This window comes from Xyrauchen texanus, chromosome 35 (genome assembly GCF_025860055.1).
Source record: "Xyrauchen texanus isolate HMW12.3.18 chromosome 35, RBS_HiC_50CHRs, whole genome shotgun sequence".
In the NCBI taxonomy this organism is placed as follows: domain Eukaryota; kingdom Metazoa; phylum Chordata; class Actinopteri; order Cypriniformes; family Catostomidae; genus Xyrauchen; species Xyrauchen texanus.
In genome coordinates this window covers 3,527,878-3,555,184 of record NC_068310.1, presented here as the reverse complement: position 1 = coordinate 3,555,184, position 27,307 = coordinate 3,527,878, and the positions used below count along the sequence as shown (strand labels likewise).

Below are 27,307 nucleotides of genomic sequence, written 5' to 3'. Positions count from 1 at the left end.
TTGTTATGTCTTGCCCTGGAACCATTAGCAGCCGTGATAAGAAGGGAAGATGATTTGCCAGGGGTGGTGACGGGAGGTGTGGCGCATAAGCTTTTGCTTTTCACAGATGGTATTTTATTATTAATCTCCAACCTCATTAGATCTATGCCTTGCCTCTACAGAATTATTAATTCCTTTTCTAAGTTCTCAGGATACAGAGTCAATTGGTCTAAATCCAAAGCTTTGGCTCTGACAGCATAATGTCTGGTAACAGCTTTTCAACCGGGCACCTTTCAGTGGCCTAAACAGTGCATTTGGGCATTTTATTCACAGAAAATTTGTCTGATTTAATTAGTTTAATTTTGACCCCTTAATAAAAATGTTTTTGAGCGATGTGGGTAGGTGGGGTTGATTACATTTATCTATGATTGGGAAGGTTAATGTTATTAAAATGAATTCTATACCAAAATATTACTTTAACTTAAAATTTAAAGCAGAGAGATTCTTTTTCTACCATTCCCTCAGTGAAATCTGCTGTTGGTAAAATTTTTACCTCGGCCATTGATATTAATAATGCTGCTACAATCTCTCCCTGTAGATGTCCCCCTCTTATTTCAAACAATTTGATAGCATAGCGAAGACCTTCATTTGGAATAGTAAACATCCCAGATTACATTTCAGTAAATTGCATAGGCCAATTGACAAAGGTGGACTAGACCAACCCAAGATTTTTCTTTTTTTATTATTAAGCATTCGGTCTCAGACATTTGTCTCATTGGTTGCTTCCACCTGAGAGAGTCCCTCCCTGGTTTGGTATTGAACAGGAATTTCTTGCCCATATTTTACATTGCAAAGCCTTTCTATCAAACTAACCAGATATGTAAATTTACACCCAGTTATCTCACATTTGCACTCGGTATGGACAAAAGTGTCCAGAGTGTTTAATTTGGACAATTATTTAAATGTTGCCTCGAGCATATGGCTGAACCCAAAATTATGAATTAATAAGTCCACTTTTTGCTGGTCAGAGTGGATTGTGAGGGGGGTTATTACACTCGGTGACCTATATGAGAGTGGAGTGTTGAGATCTTTTAAAAATTTGGTTCAACATTTTGGGATTTCCAGATCTCAGTTCTTCAAGTATTTACAGCTGTGCCACCTGCTCTGCACTGTTTTTGGGAGTAGTTTACACACCCCTAAAGCAGCAGATACAATGGAAGTGGTGATTACTGCTTTTGGAAAAGGTCATGAGGCATCAGTGTATTACTCCCTGTTAATTCAGAGTCTGGGGGACGGAGCTTTGGCTTCTCTTAAGAGATTATGGGAGAAAGATTTAAACTTGGTATCAGAGGAAGGAGAGTGGGCAAGAATTCTAAAAAACATCAAGTCTGCATATAGAGATGCAAGGGTGTGTCTTATGCAATTCAAGATTTAACACCGATTCTATCGGACCCATCTAGATTGTATAGGCTTGGACTTAGAAGACACACCCACCTACTGGCGATGCAGAATAGAAGTTGGAGACACAACCTATGTTTTTTTTGTGGTGTGTTAAGATCCAAGAATTTTGGTTGAAGGTTCAGAGTTTTATTTGTGACGTTTTGGGCATTCGAATTTCATTTTGCCCCAGACTCTGTATTTTGGGCGATGGGGCGGTCATCAATATGGGGGTTAAACAAATAAAAAATTGGGTTCTGACCAGTGTGATGATTGGTAGGCAGGTTATTTTAAGGGGATGGAAGTCAGATGGAGCGCCCTCATTTCCGGAGTGGTGTGCGGAAATGGGGAGGTTGGCAGCTTTCGTGGGGTGTTAAGTACACTGCCATTTAAAAGTCTGGGGTCACTTGACTAAAATGTTTCTCATGATCTTAAAAACCTTTTGATCTGAAGGCAAATGCTTAAATGTTTTAAATTAGTTTTGTAGACAAATTAAATTGTGCCAACATATTTCATTACAAAAACAAATTAATTTTTTATTTTTTTTAAATGGATGAATTGGACTAAAGGAAAGCAGCCAAAAAGTGCAAAAGCATAGATTGGAACTCTTTCAATACTGTTTAAAAAGCATCCCAGGGTGATACCTCAAGAAGTTGGTTGAGAAAATGCCAAGAGCACATTTCTGCAAATTCTAGGCAAAGGGTGGCCACTTTGAAGATGCTAAAATAACAGTTTTGATTTATTTGTGACAACATAATACCCATAGTTTCATTTCTGTTATTCCATAGTTTTGATGACTTTACTATTATCCTAAAATGTGAAAAAAAATAATAATAAAGAATTAAGTGACCCCAAACTTTTGAACGGCAGTGTAGAAGGCTGGGGTTTTGGGATTTGTGGGGGTTGATGGAGAGAGAAGGTTAGTTTTAATTATCTTATTATTATATTTTGTTTTCTTCTTCTTTTTTTATGTGTGTATTCTTATATGTGACCACAGGGGTGTTTGTTGGGGGTCAGGGTGGGGTTGGTGATTGGGGAGGGGTAATGGTGGTGTTAAATAGAAATGTTGAATCTTCGAATCAATTAAAACTTTTAATTACAAAAACAAAAATTCTGCAACCATACTCTCAAAAACCTTTTATTTAAAAAAAAAAACACATCATACCTCCTGTTTTCTTGGTCAAATAGTACCTCCTGTGAAACTCTGAATTCATCGATAGGAGACTGGTATCGGGTCTCGAAGGAGCCCTCTCTACCGCGGTATCCCAGCACCTGTGCTGGAGACGAGGGCAACGGTGACATGGAGGAGGTGGAAGAAACAGAGCTTGAGTCGCCCATACGCTCCCGTCCCACCTGCATGGCCATCACCATTGCTCCCGCCGCCGAGAATGGACTCAACATCTCCCCGTTCTCATGCTGCCGAGGAGAACCAGAATGGCCATTACAATACAGCATAGTAATATAGCATATTACGAGATGTTACTGAGGTACGTTTCTACATACTATGATCTCATAGCCCACCCTTCCTCGAATGATGTCCATATGCACCAGCAGAGATGCCAACTCAAGATCCTCACTGTAGCTGTTCTTCAGAGGAACTGACCGGTAGCCTGCAGACAAGACAGAAAACGAACCTTTCCAGGTTTATCGATGGATCAGGATGGTCAACCAGTCATTTGACAACTAGGTCAACTAGTGGTGGCAATGCTTTGATAGAAGAGTTTACATTTTACAAGAGTGTTTCTTCAGCTTTAGGCACTTTCATGTTCCAAGGGTAATTTTTTTGGTTTTTGATATATAAAAGGTCTCAACAAAACAAATGTCTTATCATTAAAATAATGGGGTTTTTTTTTCTTTCTTGGAGCAGTACCTGTTTTGAGACAGTTGATGGGGAATGTTGCCTGAGCAAGGAAGTTCTGGTCATTGAACATGTCGATCTCATAAACCACAAAGCGCAGGAATGCGAAGGAAGGATTATATACAGTGAATCTGAAGGGCTTCCTGGGCCAGGTGGGGTTCAGGCCGTTGTCCGCTGAGAGATACACAAGTGTGCATGTTTTTGTCACCAGGTATTTTGTTGTATATATCCGACATGTAAAATGTTTGTTTTTGGGGACTGTTGTTGCAAGAGAAGCTCACCTTCAGAGTCAGTCCTCTGCTTGGCATTGTCGTATTCTGCTCCACAAACTTCGATCTCGATGAGAGGGCAAACGATACCTCGACCGTTTTTGGGCAGGTGGCGTGCTCCCAAAACCTTCAAACAAAAGTAAAAACAAATAAATGTTCAAATTATTGTTTTTTCAATTAAATATTTAACACTTTATTGTAAATTGTGCATGACTACACGGATAACAAAACACAAAGGGATAGTTTACCCAAAAATTTTTATTCTCTCATAATTTACTCACCCTCATGCCATGTGATATTGTCACCCTAATAAATAATCATGTATTCAAAACTCCACAACTGATTGCAGAAATAAATAATATCTGATCATTTAATATACGCTGCCATTCAAAAGTTTGGGGTCACTTACTCATTCTTTATTATAATTATTTTTTTCTTCACATTTTAGGATAATAGTAAAGTCATCAAAACAATGGAATAACAGAAATGAAACTATGGGTATTATGTTGTCACAAAACTATGTTATATTTTAGCTTCTTCAAAGTAGTCACCCTTTGCCTAGAATTTGGAGAAATGTACTCTTGACATTTTCTCAACCAAATTCTCAAAAATATCCCAGGAGATCAGCAGTTACAGAAATACTCAAACCAGCCTGTCTAGCACCAACAATCATCCATGTGATTATCAATCAGCCAATTGTGTGGCAGCAGTGCAGTGTATAAAATCATGCAAATGCGGGTCAGGAGCTTCAGTTAATGTTCACGTCAACCATCAGAATGGGGAAAAAACATTATCTCAGTGATTTGGAGCGTGTCATGATTGTTGGTACCAGACGGGCTGGTTTGAGTATTTCTGTAACTGCTGATCTTCTGGGATTTTCACATACCAGTCTCTAATATTTACTCAGAATGGTGCCAAAAACAAAAAAACATCCAGTGAGCGGCAGTTCTGTGGACAAAAATGCCTTGTTGATGAGAGAGGTCAACAGAGAATGGCCAGACTGGTTCGAACTGATAAAGTCTACGGTAACTCAGATAACTGCTCTGTACAATTGTGATGAGAAGAATAAAATCTCTGAATGCTATTCTGAGATGTGGGTTGGTGCTGTTTTGGCGGCACGAGGGGGACCTACACAATATTAGGCAGGTGGTTTTAATGTTGTGGCTGATCGGTGTGTGTGTGTATATATATATATATATATATATATATATATATATATATATATATATATATATATGTATATATATATATGCTTTTATGTAGTTAGCTACTTTTTGTTCATATGTATAGTTTGATTGTAGTTTAACAAGTTATCAAATCCTGGCTGCACGGTATGACCTGTAAAAGGAGAAAATTCTTGATGGGGATGCAAGAACTAGAAGCACTGGAAAGGATCTGGGCCTGTAATTTTGGGAGCAACTGGGGCATTACTCCTATTTTTAGGACTTTTCATCTAATAGTAATTCATGAAGCATTTTAACATGTTAAGTAGCTCCTAAAACCACGACAGCTTAGAATTTGTCTAAAGGACTTCTGAGTCATAAACCTGAAGCATATCTACTGTCGTCAATCCACATTAAAAAGAATATTATTTTGGCCTAAACATTTTAAAGAGATATCGCCTAAATCATGCTTGAGCGGATGTATTTTAATGATATTATTTTATAATATCCAGCTAACTGTAAGGAATTCACAGACAAATTGCTCTTCCCTGTCTACCAAACACGTTGGGTGGTTTGAAAGAACGTGCTCATAAAATGTGACGTTCAATCGATAGCAACGAGGTCAACTCCGCCTTACATTTATCTTAAGATTTACGTAATAAAACTTTGTTTTAAAAGCTTTAAAGCAAAACTCCAAGCTAGGAACTCTTTGAAGAACTCCTAATGGTAAGACAAAAATATTTGTGAATCCAGGCGCTGGTGTCCAGCTGCAGGCGGTGAGGGAGATGTCCCTGACTACTGCCCCACCACCAGGAGATGTTCCGGGATTAATGGGACAAAACATCAGTGATGGGTGGTTCCCAGGTGATGACCCCGCACCTGGACTGAAGGCACTCTTGGAGGTGCGGCTTAGACATTTACCTGTGCATCTGACTGAGCATCTGATAGCTTGTGAAGCTACAGTATCAAAGTAACTTCCCCACACTGATAAAAAATTACCCCAGAAAAAAACAAATACCATATTTGGTTCAAAAGGTTGTGTTCATAATATGGGATTTAGCTTCAAACTGTTTTTTCTTGGATAATTCTCTTGGATTATTTGTCCATATAGGGAATACACTGTTTTTAACAACATTTTAATTTCATTTTAATAACATATTAAAAACGTAATTGTCAGAAGTTTTGAACACTTACAAAATTGTAAAAAAAAAAAAAAAAAAAGATTTTGGACATGGTCATCTCATGATTTTTATTTTTTTCCATGTGCCAAGGTATTTTTGGAGTATCATGTATGGTAAATACTACAGTTTATGAATATGGAAATCATTCCACGTCATGTGAAAATTTCCTCAGTTGTGTGGCCACAAATAAAGACAATATTCTATTCTCCATTTTGTTATTCCACACTTTTCTAAACACAGGGATCCCCACCCTTTTTGACTAATGACTTTCAATAACTTTTCAATGACCTATTCAGGCATTTGTGATTTCTGGATACATATTTTTTTTTTTAAATCCTTTAGATTCAGTCTGATTTGCCAAATAATCTTTTAGACTGATTTGTGAACCGTTTCCACAAATTCATTGAAAACTCAAAAGAAGGATTCACTGGCAAATTGGACATTATTCTGGTTTGCAAACAAGTTTACTCTACACAAGATCAAATATTTTAGAGCAAAGAAAAACTAGAAAATAGATATGTTAACTAAAGAAATATCCATGACCTCTGAGAATTTATGAACTTCCAGGACTTTTCCAGGCCTGGAAAAAACACTTTCCAAATTCTTCACAATTTGTAATTTTTTTTCCCATGACTCTGGGAACCCTGTATTCAATTCCTTTCAATTATACACTACAACATGAAAAAAGTATTGAATAATATTAATAATAATAATAATATTCATAAATAAACAAAAAAAAATTTTCCCAGTAAAAATATCTAAACATCCTTAAAAATAAAAATAAAATAAAAAATGTTACTTGAAGCAAAATGACAGAGAAATGTCACTAAATTTAGTTGGGATTATGCTTAAAATAAGAAAAATGGCAATGGGGTAAGAAAAATAAACTTGTTTTCCCTTTGAATAAATTCTCTCTCACTCGATTGGCAAATAATGTTTTTGTTGTTATAAGCATAAATTTTACTACATTTTGTTAGATTTCTCTGAAAACAAGACAAAATATCTTGTCATTTTGCTTTTGATATTTCTAACTGAAAAATAACTTTTGTTCTATTCTATTCCTTTCATTGTTTTCTCTATTACATTCCATCTATTTTCTATGATATATTATCTTCTTTCTGTTCAAATACATTCTCAAATGTACAAATGAGATATTAAATTAGCAATAGATTCAAATTCCTACGTATCTAAATTATACTCCATTTTCTAATCTAGTCTATATACAGCAGGTGTGTGTGTGTGTGTGTGTGTTGTTTGTACCTCTATGATGAGTGTGAATGGCTCGACTCCTCTCAGTGTGTGTCTATCAAATGGGTCAAAGTTATCATCTCTCATGATTGGTGGCTGCAGCACGTAACCGCTCCTGCCATTCAGCATGAACAGAGACTGATTCATCTGCATTGGCTTGTCTGCGGAGAGACCACACGAGACATCATTACCAAAGTGAAGGGCAGCAGGACCACTAAAGGACCACATTATGAGATGGATCCATCATGATATAGTCGTGTTTGTACCTGCGGTCTGGAAGTTAAGGGCCACAAGCTGACTGCCGCACAGCCACATGGGTAGCGGGTCATAGTTAGAGGAGTCCAGCCGCTGTCCTCGCGGGTAGATGCGTGACAGCTGCAGCCTGTTATACTGCAGGAACTTCTTCCCTTTGATGCGGTTCACGTATTTCTCTGCTTTGGTCTCTGGAAAAGAGGACATGTCCCGGAAACAGGCCCGCTCCGTCCCAATCTCTGTAAGAGATAGAAGACGCAAAAGTTAAATAATCTTTATCAAAGTAATCATAAAATCAAATATATTAAATAATCAGATAACGACATTACATTTATTGTGTCCGATAAGACAAAAAAGCTTTAGAAGTCAATATATTGTTTATTTCCATATAACAGAAGCCTAAAGACCCATCTGTCTGAGGTAGACAGAGATGCCTGAATAACAAGGTCATAATTGTGAATGAATGCTCTATCGGAGTTGGTAGTAAGTTTGGATTTGAAAGCTACTGGCTGTCTTACTGTCTTCATCAAAAGGAACCGGCCGACAGTAGATGACGAGGTCTGACAGCTCTAACGCAATCTTCTTTCTTCTTTCCATCATTTTACCTTCTTCAAGCTGATAGAAAACAAACAGTCATACCATGATTAGTCACATCAAACATTATATATTATATTTTCATACAATATATGACATTTTGTGCATATTTATACAGGAATTTGCATCCATTTTATGGTAAATGATTTGTTTATGTTGTGCTGAGCGATATGGCAGCTGTGTTGGCACAAAGTATACTTTGGTCAGATGCGAACACTAGGTGTCTGTGTACAGTACGCATGGCACAAGAGTCCTCAAGGACTAAACGTGTGCAGCCAGATTTTTCTAACGGTGCACACTTAGAACATTCAGAAAGCGCCTGGGATTATTTGTACTAATTAGAGGGTCCACAAGGTGGCAACACTCCATGAATCACTTCTTATATCACTCTTTTACAATTGATTATACTCCTGATGTTATTTTGGCGAGCTCCATGTGACTGAATCAGAGAGAGATTTGTGGTCAGTTGGTATATTTGTTACCCCTCCACCATATTTATTTGCAAGTGTGTCAAACTTCCGACTGAAGCAAGCGAGACCTCAGCAAAACAGTCAGCATGTGTGACACCCTCAGCCAAATCGATTTGTTTGGATTCTGCTAGTGTGACACTAGCATAAAGGAACATTCTGTGTTCAATACAAATAAACTGAATCGACAGCATTTGTGACATAATATTGATTACCACAAAAAATGTATTGAGACTCATCCCTCTTTTTCTTTAAAAAGCAAAAATCGAGGTGACAGCGAGACACGTACAATGAAATGGAACGGGGCCAATTTTTGGTGGGAACGCGAAAAAATTGCCCCCATTCACTTCTATTGTAAGTGTCTCACTGTAACAAATATATTTGCTTTTTTTAAAGAAAGAGGGATGAGTCAAAACCATTTTTTCTGGTAATCAATATTATGCCACAAATGCTGTCGATTCAGCTTAACTTGTACACAGAATATTCCTTTAAAACACCTGAATACTTGCTTGGAGAGGTTTTTGGACACTTGGAGTAAAGACAGGCCACCAATGTTCCAAATGCAAATATAACATTTGATATGCAATGATTGAGCTTGGGCTATCAGCTGACCTTGGCTTCAGAGGTCATTGTGACCTCTCGGATCTTCACCACCCAGTCCTTCAGCTCTTCCTGTGAGCTGGCAGCGATGTCCAGCACTGGACCTGTACGCGGTGAAGCCACGGGAACCAGAGAGAAGACAAACGTTCTGCTGCCCTTCCCTTCTTGTCTCACCACTAAAGGACAGAGAAGACAGTCACATGTTTCATGACTTTCATGAATTTTCACATTTCAGTGTTTGGTATTCACCGCTAGTGTGTAGAGGTGAATAGGTGACCATAGCTAATTTGTCATGCTCTTTTGCTCCAAAGGCAAAATAAAAAAAAATGCATTAAAACCACCGTTACATTTCCACAATTTACCAAAAGAGGAGCGAGAGAGAGAGAGAGAGAGAGAGAGAGAGATTATGACAGCAGATGCATTTGAAAACCAGTCGCAACAGTGTTGGCTAGTTTGCTGATTTTTATTTACCGTAATTTCCGGACTATAAGCCGCAACTTTTTTCCCACACTTTGAACCTCGCGGCTTATACAATGACGCGGCTAATATATGGATTTTTCCCGCTTTCAAATGTTTTATATATATATATTAAAAAAAAACATTCTGTGACGTGCTCAGTTGTTAGGCGGCATGAAGCTATCATTAGACCAATGAAATTGCCGAACGGGTTAAGGTCAAAACAACTTTTTTTGTATACTGTTTAGATTAAATCGAGCGCGCTCAAACTTCCCATCATTCTGATTACGGTAGTAATTTTGTCACCCTCACCATGGCAAAGACATGGAGAAACGCATATGATGCTGCTTTCAAGTTGAAGGCGATTGATCTGGCTGCTGCACGGGAGCTTGGTTTAATGAGTCGATGATAAGACGTTGGAAACAGCAGCGTGAGGAATTGACTCAGTGCAAAAAGACAACTAAATCTGAGGCTATACTCCGACACCGAAGGAGATGACTTCAGTGGTTTCAGTGCACAGGACGAGGAAGATAGTGACCAATGACTTTCTTGGTAGGCTACTGTTTACTACAAATGTTTTATTACAAGCCGTGTGTGGCAGCGGGGGTGTGGTCAAGCGCCCGTCCGGGAGAGAAAAGCTGTAAGGGCGCTTACGCCTGCGCTAAATTATGTCTAACACCGGTGTCTAATTTTAAGTGCCCTGCTTCACGTGTCCTTCTTGGGAAAACTGTCACACGGGCACCAGTGTGACAGTTTTCAGCAGGGCACTTGACGTTCCAGGTAAGGCTTTTAATGGCCACAGCAATGTTTACAATCAATTTTATAAAGTTTCTCAATTCTTCTATGCGCCAACACTAGACTGACGTGTGTCACTCTCTCAGCTCTGTGGCTGCTGCCTTTTTAAGCCGCTCTCCCCATGCTTACTGAAATTAGACACCGGTGTTAGACATAATTTAGCTAAGGTGTAAGCGCCCTTACCGCTTTTCTCTCCCGGAAGGGCGCTTGACCATGCCCCCGCTGCCACACCGTGTTTCATTAAAGCCTATTTATTTTTGTTACAAGCCGTGTTTCGTTAAAGCCTGAGTAAAGTTCATTTGTTTCAATGTACCGGTAGGCACCTGCGGCTTATAGACAGGTGCGGCTTATTTATGTTCAAAATAATATTTTATTTAAAAATCAGTGGGTGCGGCTTATATTCAGGTGCGCTCAATAGTCCGGAAATTACGGTATTATTATTGCCATAGTAATAAAACAAAGTAAAGTTACATAAGAGTTACATTAAATAATTTAACCATTTTAAATTAAAAGTTTGATAGATTTACCGTGATGAATAAAGGCCACATGAAAGGATCCATATATGTATTTCAATTCAAAGACAATACAGGCAGAGAACAAATGAGTGAGATTAGAGATAGTATAAGTCACTCCACTCACACAAATCACAACACATCATGGTGGCAGTTGGAAAAAATTGCTTTTTGTTTGTTTTGTCTTTTGATGAAAATGTCCTTTAAATTTAGTCAATACTTCATCATGTCATATTCATTACTTTACGTCAAGTTTACACTGACTAAAATGCTATTTTATTTTAGAAAATTATTTTTTGACAATAATGTGCTAAATGACATAAAATGTTTCAAACTGTGAAAGACCAAACTTTAACCAAATATTTTCAAAAATGCACAAACTACTTGCAGCTCAAGAGGTGAAATCCCCAACATACTGTAACTGAATTATTCCAATAATATATCTCTAAATGTTTCTTTCTGAAAATAAAAAACATTAGTGCAAAGTTAAAATCTTCCAATATATATATTTTTTTTTTTTCATTATTTTTTTTAATCAATAGTATGTTTTAATTAAAACCGTTTGATTATCTGAGTGACTCCAGTCAGGCTAAGCAACCAAATTGTCCCGGTTGCTAGGGAGGTTAGAGTCACGTTGGGTTAGCCTCCTGGTGGTTGCTATAATGTGGTTCTCTCTCTCGGTGGGGTGCATGGTGAGTTGTGCGTGGATGTAGCGGAGAATAGCGTGAAGCCTCCACACGCGCTAGATTTCCGCGGTAACGAGCTCAACAAGCTACGACAAGACAACCGAGCTTTATCCTCTGCCACCCCAATTGAGGAGAGGCACTACTCCACCAAGAGGAACTAGAGCACATTGGGAATTGGGCATGCCAAATTGGGGAGAAAAGGGGACAAAAAACTAAAAAAAAACTAAAAACCGCCAAAAAAAAAAAACTAAAAAACATTTGATTATAACCATGATTTTCACCTTGTCTTTGTTATTGTTGACCCTTCATTAACAAACATTTGTCAGCAATTTCGTTCACGAGATTAACACAGAATAACCTTCTCGAAAACATGCATGCACATCAATTGTCCAAGCTGAAAAATAAACTTTTTGCCTATTTTGTGCTAAACACTGTTCTTTCAGATTTATATCTTTACATCTACATTTAAGTCCGAAACGTACTCTATGCAAGACTGTGAACACAGAAGCTTCTAGCAAAGCAAGCTTGTTTTTGCACATTGTTGCATTTCAAAATGTGTCAGACCGCAATTCATAACAACGCAAGTGTACATTGCATACTCAATGTTGCACATTAGTGTAAACTTTATTCTTCTACAGTGCGTTTTCCTTTAGGTCAACTACAGTCATGGCAGAGCAACAGTTTGATGAAAATATTACTGAGAAGTCATTTATAGCAACTTACCTGAATAGTAACACATCCAGTTTAATGGATTTTTCAGACATCTGAAGGCAACTCTATCGCCCCCTTGAGTACTGAGGTTTGATAATAACGCCACAGTAATGCAAGGACACACATTAAGTATGTTCAACTGGACCACGCAATGGCAACGCGGAGGCCAAGCACTCACAAAGTGGCCTTAATTAAGCAAACAGCTAGAGCTCCTTAGGAAGGGCCTCAAATGTGGTTGTGACTCAAATCTGAATGTTTATCAGGGAAGAGGGGGAAAGGTATGAAAACACTCACCAATCTGACAGGAAGACACGTCCACACTTCCCCTCAACAGATCCCCAAGAGGACTGTTCTCCGTCGCCTGCCATGTGAGAGAAGGTGAAAGATCAGAGTGGCTCTGACATAACAGAGCAACAATAAACACAAACACACATCAAACAGAAAACAAACACAGATGCGCTGAACTCACAGATCTGTCGGGCTCCACGGTTGTAGAGCTGATCTCCTCAACATAGTTTGCAGGGAACCACAGCTGCTTCTTACCGCCAAAGTCTCCCTTCCACCTGTAAGAAGAAGAAAAGGTTTTTTTTCATACACCCATACAGGTTCCTGATGTTTTCATCTACATTGATTCAGCTTCAGGGACTGAATGAGGTAACAAATTTGGAAATTGTTTAATTACTGTTAATAATAACTTGTAGACAATATCAATTTTGAGTAATTAATCGATGATCAATTATCTTAATTGATCAAATTATTATGGCAATTAATCGATTAATAATTAACATCCCTACACACAAGCACAAAAAAATAAGAGTAAATCTGGCTTTGGCAAGTAAATAAAAACTGTCGAGGGAATTGGGAGTTAAGTGCATGGAGAAAAGAAAAGCCCTTATAAGCCCACAAAGTGGACCTGTCCTGCTCTTTTAAATTCCCAATGTATATTGGATTGTCACTTGTCCTGAAAAGTGTGACCGTTTCCCACTTTTTTAAAGCCTTTAAGGTGAATCCATCCGTCACTGTTCGCCTTGACCTCAGTGGTTTAAAGTGTATCTAACAAGCTTTTGTGTGATTGATTGTTGCATTGCCGCAAGGCACAAACTGTACCAAACTAGGCTGCGTTTCCCAAAAGCATCGCAAGCTTAAGTTGATCATAGAGACCACTGGTGCCAATGGTTTCTACAATCTACTTACTTGCTTTTGGGAAATGCAGCCCAGGTCAGAGGGATTATACCAACTTTGTAAAATAAAAAAAATTGAATTCTCATTCCATAATGCTATCATTTTCACACAATATCTCTAGCGTTCTCAATACCTCTTATTTTCATTCCATAACTCTAGCATTAGCATTGTCAATTTCTATAATTCTGGCATTGCCATTCTGCCACGCTTGCACTCCCCGCTTCCCAACGCTTTACTCATCTACCTGCAAAAGGTGGGTGACCTGTAAGAGGTCTCGGAGTGACACATGACAAGAAATGCTTACGTGTTTGAAGAAACACACTTTATTATATTTTTAAGAAAAGACAAAAGAATAGCCGTCAATGCTCGTATCTGCTTCACTGTTTGTTCAGAGGCATGCAGCAGGACCCTGTCTCGTGAAACAAGTGCATGTAAAGAGTTATCACTCCTTTTCTCTGTTTCATTCAACTGAAAACTGATGGGAGAATAATGTTGTCTATGAGAATGCTGCAAATGATCTCCGATCATCTACGTGAGGTGCTGTGACGGAGCAGTTCGCTCAAGCATTGTGAACGCAACTCTCCAGGTTCATTAATATATACAGGTATATTTGTATTAAATAAACAAAGACGAAAGTGATTAAATCATAAGGTAATACAAGAAATGCTTACGTGTTTGAAGAAACACACTTTATTATATATTTTTAAGAACAGATGAAGAAAACAAAAACAAAACACAAAAATAAAAAACAAACAAACAAACAAACAAACAGTATATTCACTTTGTGTAGAACATAACCCAGAACTCTCTTGCACTCACCAGCCTCCTTCCTGTTTGTCCACATTCTGAATGATGGCATTCTTACTGAAGGAGAGCTCGTCATCACGCTGGGCTTTATACTCATACATTGCTCGGACTGTACACTGTACACAAACAAACAAACACACACACACAATGATGTCATCAACACTAATTTTAACAGAGAAGAAGTTCGCCATCTGTAATGAGAGCAGAGGTACCTTGAATGTGGGCATCTGATTGGCTTCCACATAAAATCCAGGATTACGACCCTCATACAGAGATCCATAATCAGGCTCCTACACACACAAAGATCATTCCTACTTTTTAAGCATGCAAGACTACAAACTAATGTGTTATTTGAGTACATCTGCTCTGTCATTGTACAACTAAATCATTACAAACAATCTTTGTATTGATGAAATTCCTTCAACAGTCAAGGAAGAGCACAAACATGACTGTCCACAAAGACAGATCAACAGTACAGAAGTCTCACAGGTTCAGACTTTAAATATCTTGTTTATGTGCACTCACAGCAGTTCCAATCTTCTCCAGTGTCTCTTCATTGATGGGGTAACGCAGCTTCATCTTGCGGTACAGCGGATGTTTCTCATAGTAACTGATTAGATCCACTAAACTGTCAAACTCAGATGTGCCCAAAACCACCGTCTGCCCCTCCTGCTGCACACGACAGTGTTTTATCTTCCCCTCCGCTCTGAGAAACAGAGAATGACAGAAAATTATATTTCAATACTTGCTGTCACAATGCTAGGGTGTTCTGGATGGCTGCTAGGGCATTGCTAAGGTGTTCTAGGTTGTATATGGATGTTGCTTATAGGCCAAAATCAAAAGAGCCCATCCCCAAATCTTTCTGATGTTCTGGTCTCTTGATATGGCTCAGGTCCCTCAACGAATACAAGTCTAATCTTGAGGGCATAATTAGTCAATAATTGGTTTGACCGATATTCTTTTATTTAGGATTATATATGATTATACTTTTTATTTGATTGGTTATCATTTCATCAATATCGAGTTTGCAAATAAATGCCACGATTTGGTGGGCCTCGAAAGAACAGTGCTCAATAATGGCATAAGCATTCGACTGATTTTGCAAAGGACGATATTTTCCCATTTGGCCAATAAGTTTTGTGAACCGTGATGGTAATTTGTTCACACCAACTTACATGTGTGAACTAATTACTAAAATGGGATGACTAAACAGAAACCAGGATATGCGGCTATTTCTCATCTAAAGCACACACAAATCTAATTCTTTTTAAGATTTATTTTCTACTGCAAGTTAAAGTTGGTGTGACATTTTCAGTAAATATTGTTCTATTTTTTTTGCATTTATGCACATCATTTATCGTCATATTAAATTGTGATATAATTTATATCTGCCACGCTCCTCTCTAGATATCTGCATCAGCCATTAAAAAAACCCATATCGAACGATCACTAAATGGCATTGCACTACTGTGCGTTCAACAGATCAATTCGGCTGTATAAATTCCTCAACCTTTAGGTCTCAAGTGAGAAATGCATAGTATTTAAAGCTTTACAGTTGGACATACGGCAAAATCAAAATGAATATATATATTTGCCTCAGATTTTATCCACCAGGTAAAAACTAAATACGAGCAATAACCATAACAATGCTGCTTGACCTCCAAAAAACCACTAACAAGGACACAATGAAAACATGGAAGTGTCAGTGTCGATTTTACCGGAAGGAAATGGCAAATGAGTTGAATTCAGATCTCTTCCTCACTAGGAAAGCCCCGTCACGCGGCACTCTCATCAACATGTTTTCAGCCTGACTGCGGGAGAGACATGCGTGATACCACCTGCACAAAACAACAACACACTGAGATTAGACTCAGAGAGCAGGAAACAGTTAAACTCCCACTGCAGGTCCTCTGCTGTTTAAAGTGAATGTTCAGATGCTTTCTAAATAAAAGCTGACTTCAGAAAGTGTGTATTTTTAGCTATGAACTACAAAGGTGGATAGTCGGGGGTACATATCAAAAAATAACAAAAATTTAAAAACTCAAATGCTTTAATGTAGTTCTTTTGTAGATGGCAATCATAGACTACCAGACTGTAGAACATTCCCAAACTCAACATCATTTGTAAATTGCATAAAGTATAGAGTCATGTGAAAGAACAATTTCTTAAGAATACATGAGATATCAAATGTATTCAGAACTTTTTTTATTTATTTAAAGCATCAGTTTCCAAAAAAACCCAACTAATGCTTTCATATTTGAACAGTAAACTAATTTCCATGTCAGGTTTGCAGAGTATTATATAGTTATTACTCTTTTACATTATACATTAAAATGTTCTATTGCCTCATTTCAAATGTAAAAGTTGCATTTTTTTACTTGTACATTGTAATTGTGGATGTAAAACTCGAGATTTGAGAGAAAATTAAAAAGACAAAGCACACTTTATTAATTAAATTGGGCATAACACCTTTGTCATTCTAAACATCAGAAATAACGACCTAGTACAGTCTGGTATAGGACAAAATGTCCCTATTCTTCTGGCACAATTTCTTTCAGCTTATTTAGCTGTGAAAAATTATTTATGAAATAAATCTAAAATAAATAGATGCCATTTATTTTTATTCAACTACAAATGTAATTTTAAGACCCACTCTTTGCTCTCGTGAGCATTTGTTTGCGGCACTGGCTCCGTCAGCTTCATCTCAAACTCGTTGCAGCGCAGAGGCACCTGCTGGTAATGTATGATGAGCGCAAACAGCGTGTCAAACACCAGATTATCTGTCAGGTAGAACTTTGGGCTTCCAGCTTCCTGTCGAGAGTGAATCCTGCAGTGCTGGACTCGTCCGGATCGCCTGATGAGAAGAAACATTCAACTATGTTATTTTGTGGCTGTGGCGCCAAATACATTTTGCGGCTTTGACTGAGACGTATTTTCTGTTTACAAATGGGTTTTTGGGGGAATTTTGAGTATTGTGAAATAAGTGTTCATTTATTTTCATACATTTTTAAATCCTCTAATTTGCTGTCACTAATTGTATTATAAATCGATTGGCTTGATATCGTCATGAAAGAAAAATAATATCTGTCAAACACTACTCCATGAATCAGTGAGGTAAAATGAGGCATTATTACCAAAAAGAAAGTGTGTAGTCGCCCACAAACGTCTCACTCTCGCGCACCAGAAATGATCCGTCAGGAGCTCCGGTCTCCAGACAGTAATCAGACAACAGACGCTCTGCGATCTGACGCCCGTCACGCCCTGCACCCAGCTTACCGTGAAACCACTTCTCCATTACATGTTGGTCCATCCCGTTACAGACCTACAGAGGACAAGGAAGAGAAACACACATACATACACACGATTCATCAGTGCAGGAGATGCTACTTTAAATGATAAATCTATGCCGATTACGAGTATAACGTTAGCAGTTTGCGAAGCTACAGTTTCAAAGTAGCTAAATACCATTCAAATTACCCTTTTTTTTTTTTTGTAGTTAGCTTCAGTACTAAAGGCCAAAGTATACTTCAGTTTTCTGCATGCCGGTAAGTTTTCTAGACACTCAGACAGTCAACGTATTTGCACGTCGTTGGAACATGTGCCTGCCATTGGCTGTGCTAAGTGTCCATCACAAATCAGTCGCAGTGTGCATGCATCAAACATGTCCGTATTGCAGTAAAAGAGTATATTTTGAAAGGCCGAGCACTGACTTTGCCCAAATGGAATGGCACGAGAAAAAAAAAATACCTTAGTGTTAAGTTACTGAAAAAAAATGCTAAACAAGTATTATGCATAGGATCAATAACTTTTTCATGCATTGAAAATCAGAACATTTTATCGATGATTATGGATCTATATCAGCAATTTTCAGATAGGAATAGTGCTAATCGTTGCACAATAGTCTTTGTCTCTTCATACATATTTCTCAACACAACTTTGGTAAAGTGTGAAAGGCAGGGTAACTTAAAGGCGGGTCACACATCGGACACGTCTGGCGGACCACGAGGCATGTTCCAAAATTTTAAATAATTATTTTTCTATGGAGGTACGCACACTGTCACTTGGCATATATCGGCTCCCCCAGCTACGACTTTGGAAGCTGCTAAAATTCAGCAGCACCACCGAGTGAAACTCATAGTTTTCTATTAAATTCAACCCAAATCATTTTCAAAGAACATAGATTATCTACTCTTGCCATCACTGGATAATATATTGTGTGTATGTAGCTTTCATATAGCCTACCCAATGTATTTTCAGTCACTTTTTGTGGTTTAACAGCTTGAATGAAACCTTTTTAAGACAACATACAGAGAAATTCCATAATAAAAGCAGTCATTTCTAATTGTTCAGTTTCATACACTAACCTGCAAACTCATCAACATCACTTTATTCATTGTTGAAGTACAAAAACCTTCATACATTTTGTGTGTATGGTGACTCGATTCACATCTTTGGACTTCACCTGCACCACATTGATGCATCCTGTGTGCTTAATCTGTCACAACGTGGCGCTTCTCGTCCATTGTGTGTGACCGGCTTCAGCAAATGTTATATCATCCCCTTGTGGTCTCCCAAAGCTATTGTGCCAGACTACATTAAACAGAAGGCCAACTGACAGTGAATTGGAAAGCACACAAATTAGGCTTCTTATTTAAATGTCAGCTAATGTTAATATATTGATGCCTTAAAACCATATCAAGAAAATAACGTGCCGATCAATAATCAAAGTATTGATATTTTTTACATTTCTAATAACTATTAAAAGTACAAATAAACAAACAAATTTAAGCTAAAGCATACTTCGGTTTTCCGTGTATGGTACGTATCACGCACAGTTCGTGTGATGCAAATTCCATCATCAGCACAGTATGCTCGGACTGTCTGCGTGCAGCCTAGTTTTTATAAACTAGAACCGAAACAAATAATTTTTGTAGAAACAAAGTATACCCCAGCCTTATGTTATTAAATAACAGCTAAATAACGAATAAAAGAAAGAAATATAGCTGCGAGCAGCGATGGCGGGCCCAAGCCGGTGGCACCGCCACCCCCTGTGCCTTTAGGGTTGCTGTGCACGATGGGCAATAACGTAACCTCGCTTTGACTGTCGAGAAGATGTGTGCTGTAGAGCTTGCACTGCAAAAGTGCGCATTGAGGGCACATATCGACCACAAAGTATGCGTGAGCACCCTTCCGATACCTAAAATGAAAAATGAGACACCCTACGGTCTCATGGAGTTAATGGACACATGAAATAAGTACACAAGACTGAAAATATATATGAAGAGTGCCATTTGGGACAGGGCCTATGACCGTGAACCACAATAGTCACATCTATGAGATAATTCAAATGTAGAATAATTTTTAATGTCATAGCTCAATATCTTTTGCAGCACTTAAATGTGTTAATCCAGAAGGCCAGTATTTATCTGGAGGTCTTTGTACAGGTTTATCAATGTAATTATAATTTACGCTTATGTGTTCTTATGATATGCAATGGAAGTACATTTTTATGTTTAACATGGGTGTATTCACAATACATAGCATACGATATAATATCTTAAGATTATTTATCATTATGTTAAGTACATCACACAAATGTGACTGTATTCACCTGTAATGTCTCCAATAAGTACAGTATATTGGCCTGTATGGCCATGATATATTGCCTTAGCTAGACTTTAGCTAACCTATTACATTAGCTAGTAGCTCATGAGTCATGAATGTTAGCAAGACACAAGTTAACTATCGACAAAATCTCATCTACCGACCTGATGTTTTGATTTTTTATTTAATAAATATATTTGTTTGACAGGGAAGCTGTGCGCAAACAGGAATATACATATTAATTTATTTATAAAAATAAATAAAAAACACCCCAGAAAAAAGGGCACTTTCTCTCGAGGAAGAAAAAGGGCAGGTGCTCAAGCCCCCTTTGATGTCTATGTGTGCACGTGCCTGAGGGTGAGTAAATGATGAGAGAAATATCTTTTTGGGGTAAACTCATTTTATTTGAAAGACTATCTAGGCACATAACAACACTGCATTGCTGTGACTGTTTATAACTATTTCAAAATGTACAAGCTCACACTTTAAATGGTCAGTGCTTTGATTTTTAAATCATTAAAATAGCAACATATCAGAGAAAAAAAATGGAGATTGAGTGATTATTTTTACATTTTACATGCCATTCAAAAACGTGGCATTTTACAACGTAAGCGAGAAATTAAAAAACTTAAAATAATACCATTTGTACTTTTCAATGACTTGGGATGTCTATGTTCAGGGCGATTTGGAGCTTCAAAGTTCCAACAAAGAAATTCCCTCCCCCTCCCCTCCCCTCCCCACACGCACACACACACACACACACACACACACACACAGACAGAATGGCAGGGCCACTATGTCTGTCAGAGAGAGACAGAGAGAAAAAACACAGAATGGGAGGGGGCACTCTGTCTGTCAGAGAGAGAAAAATTGCAAGAAATCCACATTCAAACCACAATATCTGACTTTCTGTTGGTCGGAGCTAATGACTGTAAATTAGAAAGTTGTTCGGCTTGACGAGAACAATATACACGCCGAGTTTTGTAACTGTAGATAGAACTAACTAAGTTATAACACACTTTATGTGTCCTTTTTTAGTCCTAAATCAATTTCCTCGCCACGGCCAAACCGTTTGAGATATCAATAATCCGTCCGGAATGTAGCATCCTCAATGTCTTGACTTCATGCTGACCGAGTTTGGTGGCGATTGGATTCATTCTCTAGGAGGAATATATATAATTCCAGAGCATGTGTTTCCAAACAACCCATAATAGCAGACTTCCTGTTGGGCTGGCGTAAAACTTAGAGCACGAAAGTTGTTCGGCCCGATGAGATCTACAAGTGTACAGAGTTTCATATTATTACATGCAAGCATGTTTGATATATGGACAAGTGTTCAAATCCCATTCCAGGGGGCGCTGTCGAGCCCCCCTGCCACGCCCGGGTACCATCTTCGGCCCGGCCCTGATGGCCGCGGGTTCTGACCCGTGTGCAAAGTTTCAAGAGTTTGAGCACGTTAAAGGCCCCAAAACCTTGAAAAACAAAAATAAAAGCATTCTCACTCAACAGCCAAATCATCCCCCTCCCCCCAGACACAGAGAGACGTAGGGTCAGTGGGAGAGGCAGAGAAAATGCTCCAAAACATCCACATTCAAACCAAAATATCTGACTTTCTGTTGGTCTGAGCTAATGACTGTAAATTAGAAAGTTGTCCGGCTCGATGAGAACAATATAATTACTGAGTTTTGTGACTGTGGGTCAAAGTGTAAAACCAACCCCCTCACTTTTGTCAAAAGGTGGCGCTACTGAGCCCCTGCACCACGCCCGTTTCTGAAATTTGCACATGTCTACTGGCTAATAAATGTGATGTGTCTGTCGAGTTTCATGCAATTTCAAGAATGCTAAGAGTCTCAAAAGCATCAAAAAAAGAATATTCGAGTTTGAAGCATTGCCGCGGCAACGGTATCCAAGATATCAATAATCCTTTCACATGTCTACATCTGCCGTGTGTTTACATTACACACCAAAAGTTTTAAGTAAATCGGGTAAAAATAAGAGGGTGATTTCAAAGCATTTTGAAAGTGACACACTTCCTTCTGCCAGTTGGTGGCGCTATAACTTTGACTCACAATAGTCACATCCATGCGATCGGCCTGTTACAGCGAACACACTGCTGAAGTTTCATCGAGATCAATTAATGTATGCAGAAGTTATGACACACTTCCTGTTTCTCTTTTCGCGCCATCATTTCGTTTCCTCGCCACGGCCAAACCGTTCGAGATATCAAAAATCCACCGGCAATTTTTCATCCTCAATGTCTTGACTTCATGCTGACTGAGTTTCGTGGCGATTGGTGGAATTCTCTAGGAGGAGTATTTCAAATTCCATTGCATGCGTTTTCCAAACAACCCTAAATAGACGATTTCCTGTTTGGCTGGGGTACAAAGTAAAAGTATGAAGGATATATGAAACGATGAGATCTATATGTGTACCAAGTTTCATATTATTACATGCAAGCGTGTTTGATTTATGGACCAAGTTTTCAGACCCCGTTCCAGGGGGCGCCGTCGAGCCCCCCTGCCACGCCCCGGTACCAGCTTCAGCCCGGCCCTAATGGCCGCGGGTTCTGATCCTTGTGCAAAGTTTCAAGAGTTTTAGAGCACGTTAAGAGCCCCAAAAGTGCCCGAATAGTCGTAAGAAAAATAATATTCTAACGAAAACAATAGGGCCTTGCCTTTTCAAAGCTTGGGCCCTAATAAATAAAATGTATCTACTGCATCAAAACCATAGTGATAAACTTTAAATATCTATTTCATGTCCAAATTTAACTAAATATCTATTTCATGTCCAAAAAGGAAAGAAAACTTAGATTAAATAGCTCATAAAACAGAACTTCTAGTTCCTCCAATAAATTTCAAAATTACCGACATTCTTTACAACAGATGTTTTAGTGAATATAGATTACATACTGTCCAAAATAAATATTCATTTGATTTCAAGTAATTTTGTGCAAGTCTCATTTCTCATCAAATTGTGTTGTGCATATATTAGGATAACGTCGGCAGCCATTGGCCAATCTGCTCTCTAGATATTAGTATCGGCCATAAAAAGAAAAAGTTACTTTTAAAGGCTCTAGTTTTGCATTTGTGTGTGAGTTGTGGATTTAAATGTATTTATTAAATTATTATGTTGCTTGCCATGCAAAGAGAAAATAAATCAGGCATATACTGTATGCTTGCTCTTGAATCACTTAATAATAAAATAAATATTCTAGCATACATTGATGATTTTATTTTCAGCACAGAGGGTCAAATAAATTAATAACTACTCATTTGAACAACACAAAATGGGTGTTGTTTTAAAGCAAAGAAGCTGGACTTCAAAATGCGTATAGACAATATAACAAACTCTTAACAGGTGCTTTTTAATGTGCTGACAAATTAGAAGTGCTTGGTTTTCATAACTTATGAAATATGACTGAGTGCCATACTGTCAAACCATCATACAGATCGGAAAGGTCTCGAGTAGAACACGACAAATATTATTTTACTCACAACCCAATTACAATGTGATATGATGAATAGATCTAAAACTAATCTTGAAGAAAATGCAACACTACCTCATACTTTTTTTATCGTCCTGACGGAGGGTCTTAGGTTACAAAGTGGACCAATCACAGCTGTTGTGGTCTGCATAAACATGACGCATGGTTACATTTTTGGAGAGGTACACGTCAGGCTACGGCACAGGCTTTGCCTTAAACGAGTAGCTACGAGTTGCAGGATTGACGCAGAAGCATAAATCGGCCTTTTAACACTGATAAAGTGAGATGTGTTTTCCTTACCTCTCTATGCTCCTCCTCATCCTCGTTCCCTTGATTGCTGGACGTCTCTTCAGAGTAATAGATCTTATTGCTGGTCAGAACAAAGAAGTGTGGATACCACTCCTACAAGGACAAGAACAGTTTACATTCACTCGGTTTCACACATTAAATCCATATCTAAAAAAATGACCACTATAAATTTAACGGTGGAGGCTTTATACGCAAATATGAAAGTGTCTATATGAAGAAGGATCGTGTATGATCCACTCACATGGTTGATGGGGTCCTCCAGATAGAGTATGCCGTTCTTGATGGAGTTGCTGATGTCATTCTCAGAGTAAGGTGTTGAAGACGAGACCTCCTCATACGCACTGCCTTCAGCTAACTTCTTGTGCTTCATACAAAATGTAAATCAACAATGATGCAGTGTTAAAGGGATAGTTCACCCAAAATTGAAAATTCTCTCATTTACTCACCCTCATGCCATCTCAGATGTTTGACATTCTTTCTTTTGCAGAACACAAATGAAGATTTTTAGAAGAATATGTCAGCTCTGTAGGTCCATACATTTCAAGTGAATGGAACTTTGAAGCTCCAAAAAGCACATAAATGCAACATAAAAGTAATCAATCAGACTCCAGTGTTTTAATCCATGTCTTCAGAAGTGATATCATAGACGTGAGATCAGATTCAACAGATTCATATTTAAGTCCTTTTTTACTAGAAATGTTCACTTTCACACTCTTGTTTTTGATTATTCACATTCTTCATGCATATCGCCACCTACTGGGCAGGAATGAGAATTTATAGTATAGACTTAAATAATTATCTGTTTATCACGTGTTGTCACCTGTAGTCATCATACCGCTTCTGAAGACATGGATTAAACAACTGGAGTCGTATTGATTACTTTTATGCTGCCTTTATATGCTTTTTGGAGCTTCATGCATTGTATGCCTTTTGGAGCTTCACTTGCATTGTTTGAACCTACAGAGCTGAAATATTCTTCTAAAAATCTTAATTTGTGTTCTGCAGAAAGAAAGTCATACACATGTGGGATGGCATGAGTGTAAATAAATAATGAGAGAATTTAATTTTGGGTGAACTAACCCTTCAACAAAAAGTTCTTTGTGCAATGATGACAGGTAAAGATGGACGGTATGGCCAAAACCTTAAATCACATTAATAGCAATTTTAGGGCTGGGAAAATTAACATGAGATTAATAAGGACAAGACTCACACGTAAAAAATATTGAAGCATTTTTATGGCCATGAAATGCATTTTATATCTCATCAAATATGCATTTTATGTGTCACCTGAAAATAATGTGTGAAAGTAAATTTTGAAACAAATTATATTATTATTGCATAATAATATTTAAAAACAAATCTGATAATAATAATAATAATAGATATTACGTTCCTAGAATTTAATATTAGGCTGGGTTCCAAATACTATAGTCTGAATATAATTGAATCAAGACTTAAGTTGACCAAAAGGATAAATATTTTAAATATTTGGAGTCCAAGTATTTTAATATTTGAATTATTGTTCATGTCATTCTACCCCAGTGCAAGACTTCATTATGTTATTATGAAGATAAATTGATATGATAGGTAGGGCCTATATGAATCTACATATGAATAAACAGCCTCATCTTAAGGTTTATATGTAAGAGGCAGACAATGTAAGTGACAATAATATTGTTAATTGTAATTATTGTATTTTTATGGAAATTAATCATCATCCAAAATGAATGGTGACCGCTCTAATCAAACCTAATATGATTAATCGTGATTAATCACAGAAAAGTCTGACATTAATTCATTTTTTGATGGTTTTGTACAATATATTTTGTTAAACAACTTATTTTTGGAATAGCTAATGAATTAAATATGTTACTAATGAAAAGTACTTAAATCTAATTTCATCATTTTGATCTTGATGTAAACTCAAAGATAAGACCATTCATAACAAATGAATGATAAATCTAGCATCAGTGCAAACACAGCTTGACATTTTTTAATGCTTAAAAACAGATTTTATAATACAGATCATTCTGATTGGACGTGCCTCTTTAAAAGACATTGTAAAATTAAATGCGAAATCAAATACAACTTTTTGTTGTGCCTAACAAACACCCCTTTATAACCAGTTCTTCCTGGATTTGACTCGTATGGGACACATCCCGCAAAAAAGACAGCACTATGACTCACTTGTCTTACCCATAAACCCTACGTCTCACTAAGCCAAGAGGCTCTCACCTTGATAAGGATCTTTCTCTTGAGCTGATTGGGCGAGGGCAGACCGTCCGCTGAGATGTCCACTGCTTTGGTCAAGAGCATCTCTCCAAACACTTTCTTGAAGTAGGTGGCCATGTTTCTCTGTTGGACTATACTGCAGTGGTCTTCAATGGAGAGAATGATGGGATAGCTGGACACCAACACACACACACACACACACACACACACACACACACACACAAAGACAATCCAAATCATCACAGCTGTTGAGGATGGAATGAGGGGTCTTGTATGTTACTACATAAATATCACCCACTCATTCTTTGTTATAACTATTTTTCATATTTAATAGCAGCAATTAAAATATAAGCAGAGAATTAAAGGTGCTGTTCCTATGTGTGCTGGACATTTGTTGGCTGCTTCACTTTTACTAGCCACTGCCACAGCCATTTAAAGAGTTGGGCACATACAGTATATGGGCTCAATTTCTTGCATTTAAGCTACACTATTTGGTGGTGTATTTGAACACATAACCAAAATGAAACTTCACACACACAGAAATCAAAACACACAGAGTATGATCACCCAGACGTCATCATTATCTCTGTTTGAGCAGAATTGTGACATGTTTGACACTCACTCAGACGTGACGAAAGCATGTTCTTTGATGGTGTGAAGCACGTCACTGAACTTGATTTTTGTGGTAAGCGTGTGACCGTGATAGATGACGGGCATCCCGTCAGGACCGTCCCAGCAGTCCACTGCACAAACAACACAAAAACACACTACAGTCTGACATATATACACACATGCACAACAAATACATCCAACAACCCCCTGAAATAAATACAATCATCTCTTTCACTACTAGACCATTAGAGGTCGACCGATAGTGGATTTTGCCAATACCGATAACTAAGATGCTGGCAAAGTTGGAAACGATAGCTTTTCTAAAAACCTATTTATAAAATGCTAAAGAAATTCTCTGTCTCCCCTTACCATCACATGCACGGACATTAAGACTACAAGATCCTTAAAAGAATAAAATCACAAAAGCAGTTTATTGTGCAACCAAAATTAAGTATAACTATAACTTTTAACTAGAAACTAGGCCCCAAATACACCATGGACTCTTATTTTGAAATGACAGACACTTGGCCTGTTACAATGCTCTATACACTGTAAATACTAATAGTTATCTCAAATTGTAAAAATATAGTCTACTCAACTTAAGCGTTAGTTTTTTACTATTCTTACTAGTTTTAATTAAATTACCATTACACTCTAAATCTTAAAGTTGTCATTAATAAAAACATTTAAGTGGTCTTAATTAAACATTACTTGAAATGTCACATTTTGGAATCATAACTCAAATATATATACGTTCTTTAACTTTGACTTCGAATACTACCAACTCAAAATTATCAGGCACAAAATTGCAGATGTGTGGGATACTCATAAACCCTTGAGCTTGAATAAATTATATATGCTTGGTCAAA

At 37.8% G+C, this 27,307-nt stretch overlaps 1 protein-coding gene across 1 annotated transcript in view; it reads right to left on the bottom strand.

Annotated features, from left to right (window-relative positions):
- Nucleotides 1-27,307, bottom strand: part of LOC127628606 (1-phosphatidylinositol 4,5-bisphosphate phosphodiesterase gamma-1-like) — a 69,628-nt gene that overhangs the window by 7,487 nt on the left and 34,834 nt on the right. The window contains exons 14-33 of the mRNA XM_052105375.1: nucleotides 26,449-26,569; nucleotides 25,830-25,998; nucleotides 23,836-23,958; nucleotides 23,586-23,687; nucleotides 17,332-17,519; nucleotides 16,851-17,051; nucleotides 15,916-16,035; nucleotides 14,723-14,903; nucleotides 14,410-14,487; nucleotides 14,210-14,313; nucleotides 12,678-12,771; nucleotides 12,503-12,569; nucleotides 9,061-9,224; nucleotides 7,906-8,002; nucleotides 7,402-7,626; nucleotides 7,148-7,296; nucleotides 3,556-3,670; nucleotides 3,287-3,448; nucleotides 2,920-3,026; nucleotides 2,582-2,832 (exon numbers count right to left, since the gene is read on the bottom strand). Of these exons, the coding sequence (XP_051961335.1) occupies nucleotides 2,582-2,832; nucleotides 2,920-3,026; nucleotides 3,287-3,448; nucleotides 3,556-3,670; nucleotides 7,148-7,296; nucleotides 7,402-7,626; nucleotides 7,906-8,002; nucleotides 9,061-9,224; nucleotides 12,503-12,569; nucleotides 12,678-12,771; nucleotides 14,210-14,313; nucleotides 14,410-14,487; nucleotides 14,723-14,903; nucleotides 15,916-16,035; nucleotides 16,851-17,051; nucleotides 17,332-17,519; nucleotides 23,586-23,687; nucleotides 23,836-23,958; nucleotides 25,830-25,998; nucleotides 26,449-26,569 (2,818 nt within the window). The remainder of the gene's footprint in view (nucleotides 1-2,581; nucleotides 2,833-2,919; nucleotides 3,027-3,286; nucleotides 3,449-3,555; nucleotides 3,671-7,147; nucleotides 7,297-7,401; nucleotides 7,627-7,905; nucleotides 8,003-9,060; nucleotides 9,225-12,502; nucleotides 12,570-12,677; nucleotides 12,772-14,209; nucleotides 14,314-14,409; nucleotides 14,488-14,722; nucleotides 14,904-15,915; nucleotides 16,036-16,850; nucleotides 17,052-17,331; nucleotides 17,520-23,585; nucleotides 23,688-23,835; nucleotides 23,959-25,829; nucleotides 25,999-26,448; nucleotides 26,570-27,307) is intronic.